At 41.8% G+C, this 14146-nt stretch overlaps 1 protein-coding gene across 1 annotated transcript in view; it reads right to left on the reverse strand.

Annotated features, from left to right (window-relative positions):
• Positions 1 to 977: 977 nt before the first annotated feature.
• The window catches only part of gli1 (GLI family zinc finger 1), a 52423-nt gene continuing 39254 nt past the window's right edge, over positions 978 to 14146 (reverse strand). Inside the window, exons 2-13 of the mRNA XM_061043243.1 lie at positions 13632 to 13741; positions 10888 to 11120; positions 10107 to 10208; positions 9815 to 10013; positions 8414 to 8579; positions 8105 to 8212; positions 7802 to 7942; positions 7529 to 7678; positions 6869 to 7033; positions 6441 to 6683; positions 5993 to 6296; positions 978 to 5701 (exon numbers count right to left, since the gene is read on the reverse strand). Coding sequence (XP_060899226.1) covers positions 3126 to 5701; positions 5993 to 6296; positions 6441 to 6683; positions 6869 to 7033; positions 7529 to 7678; positions 7802 to 7942; positions 8105 to 8212; positions 8414 to 8579; positions 9815 to 10013; positions 10107 to 10208; positions 10888 to 11120; positions 13632 to 13702 — 4458 coding nt within the window. The 5' untranslated portion in view covers positions 13703 to 13741 and the 3' untranslated portion in view covers positions 978 to 3125. The remainder of the gene's footprint in view (positions 5702 to 5992; positions 6297 to 6440; positions 6684 to 6868; positions 7034 to 7528; positions 7679 to 7801; positions 7943 to 8104; positions 8213 to 8413; positions 8580 to 9814; positions 10014 to 10106; positions 10209 to 10887; positions 11121 to 13631; positions 13742 to 14146) is intronic.

Genomic DNA, 14146 nt, shown 5'->3' on the forward strand with positions numbered 1-14146 from the left:
TGTGTGTGTGTGTGTGTGAGAGAGAGAGAGAGAGAGAGAGGGACAGACAGAGAGAGGGAAACACAAACTTCAGTTAGACTAAATGTGTCTTTTCCTTAATTTAGCGTCACTCAGGAAGGAAAATATCTGTAGCCTAATGCTGCTCATAACTCTCTTCCACACCACCAGATCCAATGTTAGGGCACTAATAGACATGACATCATTTTAAAGATTTACAAGTCCAAAATATTGGTAACAACTCCTGTAGCCTACAGAATAATATAAAACAGCATCATGGTCATTAACTTTTTTTATGCACTCAGTTCCCACTGCCCTCTAATATGTAGCCTATTTTAAAGCAGATATGTCATGTTGATAGTATTTTACGAGCAAGATTAGTTGTAGTTTTTCTTATGGCAGTCCCGCAGCCCACAGTGCCAGTCCCCACTGACCACATACAGCCCGTCCAGGCACTGATGTCACCAAGGGTAGCCATTTTTAATGCTAATCCATTTATATACCGTGGCACAGCAGACATATCTAAATCATATTCAAAACGAAAGGGTTTTCCATTTAGGAAATCCATTTAATGTTTAGAATAAATGTCTCTAGCAATGCTAGTTGTTTGAATAAACAAATAATTAAGGGGTACAATGACGTTGTAGAGCAAATATGCAGAATGTACTTTTACTGCTTATAGTGGTGACAAACTATGGAGAGTGTGAATTCATGTCATGCCATGGGTGTTTAAATGTAGTAAAGAATAGAGAAATACTATTGACATGAGGGCTTGTATTCAGGCTGTACTGCACTCTATTGGAGAAAATGAGTCATTGCATCAATCCACAAGGCACAGACATAGACTACATGAAATCCAGCAAAACAATCATTATACCCACATTTTTCAGCCTTTTTGTAGTACTGATTTTCCATTTAACACAAAGCCACCTCTCTTTACAATGACAAACCAGCAAGGACATAGTAGACACACGTTCTGATTTCATCCCACTGAACATGTTTATTCATAAACTGGTAAAATAAAGCACATTTGTATAAAAATGTAGAAAATTGTACACAAAATATAACACTTGGCTTTTGTCTATTATAGTTAATGCTAGTATCATAGCTTTCTTTTGCTAAAGATGATATTCTTTTGCCAGCAAAAAAGACAGAATGAAGATGACAGTTACAAATAAACACACAAACACACACACACACACACACACACACACACACACACACACACACACACACACACACACACACACACACACACACACACACATACCCAAACACACATGTAGAAGGCAACTTCCATAAAGTTCATTAATATAAAAGGATAACTTTGTACAAAACATTTCATACATTCCAAAGAACAGCACTATCAGTCAATGTTCATGCCCTTATTGCTGGTATTAGTGTTGTGTTAAAATAGACTATTTGTGCATCTTTTTCTCTATGTTTAAGGTGTCTTTGGTAGGTTGTACACTTTTTCCAAAATGGAGAAATGTTCATTCCTGCTAATGCTTAGTAAAATAAAGTGGCGCTACTATTTTGTTCTGAATAGTTACAAATAATGCTTGTTGAGTTTAAACTTGCTCTCATGAGTATTCCAATAATTATAAAAAAATACTGATGTATCATGATAACTATAAAATGAGGTACCTGTGAATAGTCACAGGAGCCTTTTCACACAGTGCTCTAATCAGTGCAAAGCCACAGTGTAAAATGGTTCACCTACCAAGAAACGCAGCCTTTTTTCCATATGATACAGCTGTATAGTTGCAAAAGAAGTACCTCAGTGTACACATAACCTAATATGCATTTTACTAAAGTGGTTGTGATTGATACAATTCCCACTTCTTGATCCCCTATCCTGAATAAGAAGAAATTTTCAAATAACTCCTCTTTGGGATTGGAGCCAAATTGCAGAAGCACTGTACTATGAATGTACCTGAATTTCTCATACAAAAGTTTCTGGCTTTATTCAAAATAGTCGTCATCTTCAGCTGCATAATGGAAGTGTTGTAGTTCTGGTGTTTGCTTAGCTAAGACGTGTGAATACAGTGATGTAGAGGGGTTGTTTGAGACAGTATTTGTAATATCATATTTGAGTTTTATATATGATCCCCCTTGTGTGTACCTTTGAAAGAGCATGCCCTTTCTGCTTTGCAGTTTTAAACATCACTGGGAAAAAGTGTAGCTGCTTCAGGAACACCTGCAGTAAACATGTGGAGTGCAAACTCTCTGACTGTAAAAGCAATTACATCATAAATGTAATTTAAACAGCAAATATTCAAACACCAACAAGTCCTGAGTGTTTGTGTGCAAGCTATATTTGTTTTTGTGACTGCAGTGATGCATGTGTTGGAATTTGCCACTATGAATTTTTTTTTTTGTTCATGACAATTGAAATTCCTAGCAATAGCTACAGATTAATATTTAGTAGCATTGAGAAGTTATTTCTCAATCACTAAAAGCACTTTAGTCTTCACTCAGCTCTTCAGACAACCATCTCGTCAGAATATCGCCCTTCAGAATCCAAGCAGTCTAAAACAAGACAGGGGATGATGTATTCACTGTCTCATTGTCATATACAGAATATATCTAAAAGTTTATAAAACGTATTTACATGCATTCTCCTCTACTCCACTGCTTCTACAGCCCCATGTGACTGGAATGCCTGTTTGGAAAAGTTCAGTATCAGTTTCATATCAGGCATGTAGCTCTGGGTCTATAATAAGTACCAAGGCAGTGGATACTAAACAGCTGGGCGGTTGATCAGGCACCTTTGGTTTTAAGGTTTTGGGTGGGCAAGTCTTAAAATTTAAAACCTGTTATGTAAGTAGGTTAGTCTCAACCCATAACACCATATCATCATTCCTGCAACATGGGTATCCACCAGTGCCAAGAGACCCCTGGCCAGTTTCTCAATCTCGCAGGTTAATGTGATTGGTTTACATTTAAAGGCTTGTTGGGCAACATCCTAACTGAGTTACCCTAACTGACCTTTTTTGCAAAGTACCAGGAAAAATCACTAAAAGCGATAACCCATGGCTGGTTAACCTGGAGAGTGCACTAAGTACATTTAAACATTAAGAACTGTCCGAGGTCTGCACTTGATTATTAGTCTACCCAATGTTTTCCTAAGACAGCGTGTTCAGGTATTTATTCTCCCCAGCCAGTGAGGTAAGCATAGACGTCATGTCGCCCACAGCCATGTTAGACAGGCCAGAGCCTGCAGCTAGGCTGACAGAAGTTTGGGGGGTGGTGAGGCGGGATGAGGCTTGGGAGGAAGACCCTGGCTGACCCTGAAGGGGATTGACTGGGCTGAAAGAATCTGCATCATCAATGATGGAGGTGAAGTCTATGCGAGCATTGTCTAGGTCCAGGTTCTCTAAGGCATTGGACATGGGGCCAGATTCAGGATAAGGAGGCATGGAGACGGACTTTGTGCCACCCGTAGGGTCCAGGTTAGATGCCATATTGTGCTGCTGATTCAGACAAGGTCCTTTCTGTGGGTCCATGTGTTTCTCTAATTCCATGTTTATCTGACCCGAGTAGTACATGTTGTTGTTGTTATTGGAAGGAGAAAACATTTCATTATGCGTGTGCTGTGGATGCTGAACAGGAGGAAGTCGAATCCCTCGTCTTGGGCTGGAAGTGGAGTGGACAGGACTGAGGTGGGGTGGGCTGCCAAGGTAGACACTTCCAACCTGTGACAGGCTGTTCTGGCGGCTGAGAGGTTTCCTTCCCTGAGGAGGCCTTGGGACCACCATTTCCTGGCCATAACATGAACCTTGGAGACCTGTTAGTTGCTGGTCTTTAGGTGTCACAGAGCTGGGCCCTCTGGTGTGGGCTGGAGGGCTCATTACCAGGTTCTGGTTGGGATAGTTTTGATAGGGCTGGCTAGGGTAAAGATTCTGGTTTTGGTGTTGTGGACTGTGCTGCATCATTGCAGACTGAGCACTTATATCCATATTATCAGATAATGGAGGCGGTTTAATGCCACTTGGCTGCTGCTGCTGCTGCTGTTGTTGTTCTTGTTGTTGCTCCCACATGAGAGCTTGCTGAGACTGAACATAGTTTCTCACCATCATCTCCTTCACCTGCATCATTGGGGTTTCAGATCTCTGTCCATCTGAAAGCGCAGTGCCAGCACAGCCCAAGCTCAGGCCCCCTCCGCTGGGGTAGGAGTTTGGGTTCCCTGGAAAGTCACAGCTGGGATTGTTAGAGTTCCTCATCATAACCTGGCCAGTCTGTTGCTGGTAACCCTGAGTCTGCTGGAGGAGCATTTGCTGCTGTTGGAGCTTAGCATTTTGACAGGCATCTCCACCTCCCATTCCAGAGTGAAATTGCTGCTCTGGCTTGATGATAAGTTTGTGGGTTCCATCAGGGCTGTTATAGAGGCTTGTCTGATTGCTGAAGTTGGCTTGTGTCTGATGAGGCAGCAGGCTAGGATCTGAATACTGCATTCCTCGAGGGTTCTGTAGAGCATGGCTGGAAGGTTGGATTTGGCTGTGGGTATCACTCCAAGGGCCTACAGCATCACCACCCTGGCCTAGGCTAGGGTAGTGAGGGCCTGAGGGACTAAGCTGGCAGGTGCTCATACTGTACTCAGCCTGTTGGAGAAGTGTATTTGACATGCCCTCTGAGTGAATTGGCCTTACTTGGCCTTGCGTATTTCCAACAGCCCTGGAAGTGACCCCCCCTCCCTGATTCTGGTAGTGCCCCTGCATGTAAGCTTGGTCTGGACAATTCAGAGAGTCATGGCTTGGGGATAGTTGGTTTGAAGCAGGACCTCCAGCTCCTCCAAGAATTTGATGCTGTTGCTGGTATCCCATGAAGCTCCTTTCTCCAGGGGGCATCATAATGGAACGATCCCTGGAATCAACAGAAGCTAAGTGGGGCTCCATACCCATAGCCTCCATCATTACATTCTCTGTAATGCTAGGTGGACGTGGTGAGTACATGTGGCGTGCAAGGCTGGTGTCGGAGCCCCGATGTTGCAGCGCATTCCTTCGGCTCATCAAGGCTACATTGTTAAGGCTATTGAAGCGCTTAGGCAGGGCTTGTGGATCTGCTGCAGACCGTACAGGGTCACTGGCTCTTCTGCTGGTGTTACCTGGAGCTTGGTGAGGGTAGATAACACCTGTGCCATACTCTGTGTTGGCACTGTGCCTTCGTGGACCACCTTGTTGAAGGAAGGGAGGCAGAGGCTGTCCCTGGTAATCACTCAGAACACCCCCTCTTCTGCCTGGTGTGCCCGTCTGCTCCGTATTAGGTAAAGGTGTGGGAGGTGGTCCACCAGTTGCCGCAGCATATTTGGCCTTTAGGCTGTATTGCTGGGCAGGTGTTAAATTTGGTAGACCAGGCAATCCTCCTCCTCCTCCAGGACATGGAGCTCCTCTGCGATTGGTCTCAGGAGAAAGGGGGTCTCCCGCACTCTGCTCTGGACTGAGGAGGTGACATCCTCCCCCTGATGTTCCTCCCATTTGTGAGACGTCACTGGAGCGCCGACTGGACAGATAAGGAGACACCATGGAGGAACGACGGCTGACAGTATATGCAGAGCTCAAGCTGCTGGTGCCACTTCCTCTCCTGTCATTAGAAGAGCAGCCAACTGATGTGCCGCCGCCTAACTCGTGATTGGACAGCTCCATCACTCGTCGATTTGAGAGGAGTGGAGAAGGTGCACACATTCCCATATTCTCTCCAGGACCTGAAAATTAATATCCAAAAAGAGAAAACGACTTAGACACAGTTCATCATAGTTAATTAAGAAGTCTCTTTGAAAAAAAAATCCCTGAATGTTTCATCAGTTAAAGTTGGGGTATGTTGTACAATTATTTCTTCATTTTAAGACGTAACCTAACACAGAGCTCAGAATATTGTTTTTTTTCTTGCATCTCAAGAAATGAAACGACATTATAGAGCAGGAATAAGTAACTTAAGCACAGAGGAAATTATAGTTTAAATAAATTCTGTTATTATTTTAATTTCCAGAACTTACCAGGAAGTGCAGGTAGTTTGTTACTAGCACAACGACCAGGTGGGGTTGGCCTGCGGATTTGCTTCAGCTTGTCAATCTTCAGGTTTTCCAGCCTCTTCAAAGCCTGTGCTGACATTCCCATTGTTCCAACACTCCCTGGCTCTCCTCCTCCCGCTGCAACTCCATCTTCCAGTGCTGTGAGATCATCCAGACTGCCTGCTGCATTCAGGTTCATCTCCACCCCACTGTCGTTGTTGTTGGCACTCCCCAGTGGTGAACGTTCGCTACTGCAAGATGATTGACCACCTGGGCTTGGCTGAGATTTCTGCAAGAAGTGTATGACAATTTTACTTGAAATTACAAAATCTGACATTTTGTTATTTTTAGGACAAAACACTATGTGGTGCTTTTTAGATTGGAGCTTCTGTTAAATGAACCCTTCAGGTCATACATAAAATGCACCACTCACCAAAGTGGACTCAGGAGCCAACAGTTTGCAGTCCTCCCTGCGTGTCTCTGATTTTTCCATCAACAATTCAGAATCTTGGCCTCCAGAGGTCATAGCTGAGCCTGGTGGTCGGGGTCCTGTGTCTCCACGGTGCTTCTTGGTGATGTGTGCTTCAGGGCCATGCACTGTCTTTACATGTTTACGCAAAGAGCTTGGATCTGTGTACCGCTTCGTGCAGCCGGGGATCTTGCATACATAAGGTTTCTGTAAAGCAAAAAGCATCTGTCATTACACAGCATCTTTTTGTTTGGAAATAATAAGCTTACATTGGAGACTTAATGCAGACTACTAAGGTTAAGTTCAAACTTAAGAATTTGATAACTTTTTAGTATTGTGAACATTAATTTTAATGTGGGAACCATTAAGTCCTTCTGATTCTGAGACAGTACCTCATTGGAGTGAGTTCGGTTCTGGTGCTTGGCCCGGTCTGAAGCATTTGAGAAGGCCTTGTTGCAGCCTTCATGTTCACACACATAAGGTTTCTCTCCTGTGTGAGAGCGCAGATGAGTCTTCAAATTCTCCAGGCGAGAGTAGGCCTTATTACAGCCTTCAAACTAAAACAGAAATAAACACAGCAGATTTAATAGCAACTCCCAGATACCATTACGTGAGAAACTTTGAAAAGCCTTAGCTTATTTACAATAAACTAATTGAAAAGACAGTTTATTCAAATCTAGTCTCCTGGCCTTCAATATTACAGTACATCCAGTGTAGTTGTAAAAGCATGATAAAGAATTACTAAGAATTATTTTTGTATTTCTACTTGCATCAATTATTTAAACAGCATCTGATCCCTAGAAAATAAATGTACCCTTTTTTTAAATGTCTGACCAAACCCAAAGCAGAACAATAGAAGCACACCTTAGTAAAGCACACATTAGTAAACAGTAGACTTATTTTCTGTTGTAGCAAGCAATGATGACTGGAAAATAAATGAAATGTGAGACAATGTCAAAGACAGCTCATGTTTGCAGGTTTAAAAAAAGCTACATGGTGGAGACAAAAACAGAGATAGAAACAAAGTACAGAGAAAGTAAAGATACACTCACGGTGCACTTGTGTGGCTTCTCTCCTGTGTGTCTGCGCATATGAACCACCAGCATGTACTGTGCTTTGAAAGGCCTCTGCTCTCGAGAGCACTCCTGCCAGTGACAGACAAACTCCTTCTTTTCTCCATGGATATGTTCATTGTTGATGTGCTGTTAATTAAACAGATAAATAGAGAGAATCAGAAATGGTCAAAGCTGTATACTGCTTTATTTATTTTTCATGTTATTTTATATCTCCATTGTATAATATCTACCAGTAGAACTATAGCTTACGTGAACCAGCTGGTCTTGTGTGTCAAATTCTTTGCTGCAGCTCTCCCAGTGGCAATTGGTTTCATAGATGGCCTCTTGCTCCTGCTTCCCGTCCTCCTTGTCCAAGTCATCTCTGCCATCCAGTAAACCCAAGAGAGGGTCCTAACAAAATGTAGGGGCACAGACCATAAATTCATGGCTCACATATGACATGGGTTTACAAATTGTTAACAAAAAGGAAAAAAAAAACAGAAACTAATATGTAAATGTGAAAAACTGAAAAATACCTCTGAAAATTAAACAAGTTTTAATATTTCTTTTTACCTGAGTGCCAGTGGAAGAAGGACTGGCCACATCTCCTTCTGACCTCTCCTCCAGGCTCTTCACATTCATTCCATCCATTACACCTCCAAGTCCAGGCTCTGTCTTCAGCTACAATATAAAACAAACATCTTATCAAACCTCTGAGCCATTAACGTCCATATGATAGACGAACTCTTTAATTCTCTCTAATATGAAACTGAATGAGTTCTCTTCCACCTCCCATTGTCTTACAGCTGTCAGAAGCAGAGGGTGTGTGGACGCAGAATATTTCTCTGATTGCTTTGAAAGTGAATGGGAGAGCCATCTTACATGTCCATGCTTGGGTGGGGCGTGCAGCCGAGGATTGTGGGGAGGTAAGCGTGAAGCTTGGCATGGACCTGGTGTGGGTCCACCCATAGGCGTCCCCCCACCGCCATACATGGAACCTTGTTGCCTGGATTGAAAGTTTATATTGCTCGAATAGCCAAGGGATGGGCTGTGGAGTGACAGAAAAGAAAACATTAACACGATTGAAGAGATTAAAAGTACCCATTGAGGTATTCAAAACATTCAAAATGAATACTGCCAGTGACTGATTCCCCAAAATATCAAAATGTGTTATGAAATGATGACATAATATAACATAGAGCTGATAATATAACTTTTTTGCCAACTCCCCCCCCTCAATATTTGTCTATATTGATTTTCCAATTTGCGTAGGTGGGTTTGAAGATAGGTCAGATCCGCACAATCCCTCAAAAAGCAGTGAAACAGCAGACCAAGGTATAGACACTTTTAATTTGACCTTCCTACCAGTAATCTAAAATATTACAATACATTGCCTTGTACGTATACAAGCTTTGAAAAGTCTTGTAATACTATTGCCGACACCCCTATGGTGGACCATACCATTGACGTCAGCCTAACATCTCGACAAGTTGCCTCATTCCCGAAACTGCTGGCTCATAATCACAATAAAATTGATGCTTGTTGATGGAGACGCCAGTGGCTAATGTAAGTAGTTTGCGTTGAAGCTAATTTAATAAAAATTAACTACCCACAGCGTTTCTGAATCAGGATATGTAGAATGTCAAAGGATAAATACTATCATCGTTAGCAAGCAGTTTCTAACTTGTCGTAGGTCACAGTTAAGTTAACCAACGTTAAGTCACTGTGGCTAACGTTTGCCTCACAGTACATTAGCTAACTTCTGTTTAATAACTTATAGCCGCCCCCAACACCTCAGTTTTAAATCGCACTCTGCCAATGTGTATGTTTATAACTGTGTGGAAACCATAGACTGTACATATGATGGAAACAGGAGCACCATATTTGCTGAGCAAATTTGTACAAAAGCACTGTAACTCTCTAGTTTTGATTTAATTCATAATTCATTGCTGTCCACCTGCATCTGTTATCTATCTGTGGTGTTTCAAGGCATGTTTCTTTTTAAATCAAATATGTGACCGCAGACAACATTGTGTGTGAAAGTGGATGGTGAATACTCTTAAAAAATGGCATTGTAATGTGGTTAAAAAGAGAGGAACAAACAAACTATCCTTCAAAGTAAATGACTGCATATTCTGTAGTTACTGTAAAAGTAGTGAATGCAACACATATACTATGTATCTTTAGTATTAGAGCCTCAAAATCATAGGTAATAGATTGGATAATGCTGCTGTTTAAATGTTTTTTATTTTTTGCTTTACATGTGACAGAGACATATCTGACCTCATGGCGCTCACAGATAGATGCCCATAAGAACTGGCACCGTTGGGGTTGCAACGAGAGTTGACGAAGGCCACTAGGGAGTTGGGTGAAGTCCTGATCACTGTCTGCAGGTCAACGCTGGCATCAGACAGAGGTGAGATGGAAAGAGCTCTCTTTTTACTCAGCTTCAGCATGGAACGAGGTGTGGAGAACCTGGAGCCTAGAGGGGGAACAGCAAGAACAGGAGGGTAAGCTTAAAGGATACACAATTTATTGAGAAGAGACATAGAACGAGAGGGGCTTGTTAACTTACCATCACCTGAGCCAATTTGATCAGAACCAGGCAGAAAATGGCAGAAGTTGTGATGGGAGGATGTCATGTTGCTCTGGTTACAGTAGGGGGTGCTGTTGCCACCTGTTGAGCAAATATGACAGTGAAATTAACCACTGCACATATCCAGATTAACATCTTCTAAATTGGGAAAGCAGATTTATTGTTTTGTATTCATTGTAAATATGCTGATTGGTTAAGCAGGTATTGACTTGCAGGTTAGGACAACAGCAACGAACACTAAAAGTCTTGTGACTAGATCTTCTGAAAAGAAATGAATGGTGTTTGAAGGTACCGGTAAGTGATATTTACACAAAGGGTTTCTAACATGCATCTTCAGCATCCACACTAACTGCTTATTTTAAACAAATCAACAAACTGCAGACTTTAACCTGCATCAAAGAATAGACACCTGGCACTGCAAGACACATACACACATCATTTTTGTAAAATCCCAATAACATTGAACAACTGGCCTCTGTTCATGATTCATTTAGATTTGTTCATCATTGTTATCTAGACAACTTTTTAGTCTTCAGTCTACCTCGAGTAAACAGTAATTTAAATATGTGTAAGCTGCTGCAGAGAAACAGACTGGTTGACTTGTATGTGAACGGAACAACTGTCCCTCTGTTGACTGCTGGTCATTCCTATTGTAGAAATCTTAGAAGTCTTTGTTTTCTACTCACTATTCCGGGTGCCTTTAAGTCCAAATCAGTAGCAGCTGTTAGATTAAAGAGATGTAAAAGATACTCTGACTCACTCTCTGTGGGCGGCATGCCCCGGTGGCCCATGATACTGTGTGGTGGTGGGGCCTGTGGGGGCCTCATATATTGATCCATGCAGTGAACCATCCCCTGTCCTGGTCCTGATCCATGGGTCATACTGGGAGTCATGGGATTATACATTGAGCGGCAGTCCTGGGGAGGGCCGTTGAGGAGTGGGGCACGCAGAGAGGACACATCACTGTAGAGAGACTGCTCTGATGGAACTAGTCTGCAAGTATCAAAGACACACAGTCATAAATATTAGAAATAACCTTGTATTAATGTGAAACATGGCCACTTCAAAAGGCCATGATGGAACCTGTAAAAACAGCACAATATAATGCATGTGCTTATTTCCGGTGTTCTGTAAATGTTTTAATAGATTAGAGAACTCTTTTTGTGGTTGTTTTAACGGCTAAACAAATTCACACACAGTTTGCTGTATCATTCCTGGGCCCAAATAAGTGAGACATTTTTATGCCAGTTGAAAGGGTAATATAGTAATAGCAGTTTTAAGGCAGTTCAGAGTCCAGCCTCAGGAGCATTACTCAGGGAGAAAAGGTACTCTTAGGTTTCAAACCTGCTTCAATATCTTGTGATGTCTTGTTCTTTCCACTAGGTGGGGTATGGCCCCCATCTCAGTCAACACTGTGGAAACTTACTCGTTTGGGTTTTCCCCCGACCAACTAGAGAAGAGGAGCTTCATTGGAACTTTCCAGCCTTCTCATGAATTTCAATGTTTTCTCTGACCTTTCTTCGGTCCTACTGGTTAGTTCGAAATCTGTCTCAGCTCTTCTTTTTCTCTGTCTCTCTGTCCCTCTCGCTGCTCTCCTAAGGGACCAACCTTCATCTACCCACCTTCTCCTAAGTCGTCCTTTCAGTTCTTTAATTCTTTCACCACAACGTGTATTCCACACAGGAGCTTAATCTGTCCTCTCTAATCCACTGTGCTGGTTCCCCCCAAATCTACCTCCCTCCCATTCTCACTCCTTTCTCCCTTTCTCTTCTCCCATTCATCTCTTCTGTTCTCCTTTTCTCCCTCTGTCCCCCTCTCTCTCTCAAACCCCTCTGTCCTTTTTGTCACTTTCTATCTGCTCTTCCCTTTTCTTCCTCCTCCTCCTCCTCCTGCTCCACTGTCTCTCTCTGTTCTTTCCAGCCACCTTTCTCTCCATCTCTCTCTGTTTCTCCCTCACTCTGGGTAACCTGAGCGGGTCGCGAGGCAGTCATGCAGAGCGCAGCAGGGCCTGGTCAGCCTGTAATTAGCAGCTGTCAGAGAGAGGCCGAGTCCACCCGCAACCTGGGTGGCATGAGGAAGGGAGGGAGGGAGAGGGGGAGGAGTGAGGGGCTGAGCTAGTTCTGTGTCCGTAACAATTGCAGCAAGACCTGGGCTTCTGTTACCTCAGAATATCTGTGTGAATTTAAATAGAACATTTTTATAGGATGACTTTTCATCCCTGCTTTCTAGACACTTTCTGCTGTGATTTGTGGTTGTTTGCATGAGAAATGTCCTCTTGGCAAGTAGATGTAAAGGAAATAGCTGTGATTGTAATGCAGACAAACTGAGCTGACAAGAGCCATCTAATACTATGCCATATCTCAGGAATTATTATTTTTTGCCTGATTTATGATAGCCTAAATTGGAGATTAGAAGTGAAAAAATGTCCTTCCAATAACTTTATTGACACATCATGACCCCCTGTAAAGTAACAGAAAACAACAGTTTGGGATTTTAGAGCTACAACTTTGCAACCAACAGACAGGTGAAGAGACCTCCAAGAAGGCTTGTCCTTTTTGCAAGATTTGTTTTTTTTTAATATCTAGGCTTGGGTGGACAACATGTCCAAGACCATATCGGTCAACAGAAGCACTGAGGAAAACACTGAGCAAAAGAACACAGTACTATAAGTCAGCAAAACGTCAACATGTAAACCAGCATTAATCTGCTGGCTCCATATATTTACAGAGATTAAAAGTCATTTTTAAGAAGTAATAATTATGTAAAACAAATATGCCAATTATTGCATCTTTTAGCGAAACTAATCATTCTTAAAAAAATCTTCTGGATTAACAAACTGTTCTTTAGATAAGTGGGAAAAGAGGATGTCCACACAGTGTTACATTACATACTATATGGAAAAATTTAACAAATTAGTTAAAGTTGAAATGCAAGAATGATTTATTAACAATTATCGTCCCCATTTTGTTCTTCATGCTAAGATAGGCTAACTTTGTCCTTACTTCTGCTCTGGTTTTAACATTTAAATGTGAGAGAGGGCTTCACATCCTCTCATTTAAAAAAAAGAGAGACAAGAGTATATCTCAAAATGTTAACTTAAATATACACTACCAGTCAAATGTTTGGACACACCTGATTGAAAGGCATTTGTTATTATCTTAGAAATAGTGAAGTTGATGCCTACATATGTATGCATTTCTTTCCAAAACGAAAATAAAATGAAATATTAGATTTTTATGGTGTTAATATCTTCTATTATTCAATAATGTGGAAAAAATGTAAAAATTAAAGAAAAACCCTTCTATTAGTAGGTGTAGGTGCCCTAGATACAGCGTACAGTAGCTATATTATAATAATATAGTATACTATATGATTGATAATACTGCTACTCATGTGTGTTCAAACTTTTGACTGGTAGTGTAAAAAGTAACAGAATTTACCAAGTTGAAATTGTGTCCACAGAGTAATGAGCTTGGACGTTGTACATGCAAACCCCTGTCTTACCCTCTGGAGGGCTGGCTGGGTGAGGTCTCATAGTGATACAGCCCCTGGTGTGGCTGCATGTCCACTGGCATTGGAGCTCTGAGGCCTGCTGCTCCCCTTACACCCTGGACCTGAAACACAAAGACAAGGACACGGTTAGGGTGAAGAGAGGACAACCAAACAAACCCAACCAAATGAAACTAAAGTAAACCAGAAAGAAAAAGCAAATAGACAAAAACAATGGTGGTTGAGGGGAGAAAAAGAATATGTAGGATGTTAATAACAGACAAAACCAAACCGAGACAAACAGTGTATGGGGAAAATAAGCTTTGTCTAAAAGCCTGAGTCATACTTGTTTTAAACAGAGCCGGTCCAAATCCATAACTTTAAAAAAAGCAATAAAAAAGAAAAGTAAATGTCGACCACATTGTCATTATAAATTACAGTAAAATACAGCAGAGGGAAGCAGTCATATTTTACTTAAAGCAGATGTTGAGAGGTGTTAAACCGGCTTAAACCGTCATTATTTAGCAGAA

This window comes from Labrus mixtus, chromosome 7 (assembly GCF_963584025.1).
Source record: "Labrus mixtus chromosome 7, fLabMix1.1, whole genome shotgun sequence".
In the NCBI taxonomy this organism is placed as follows: Eukaryota; Metazoa; Chordata; class Actinopteri; order Labriformes; family Labridae; genus Labrus; species Labrus mixtus.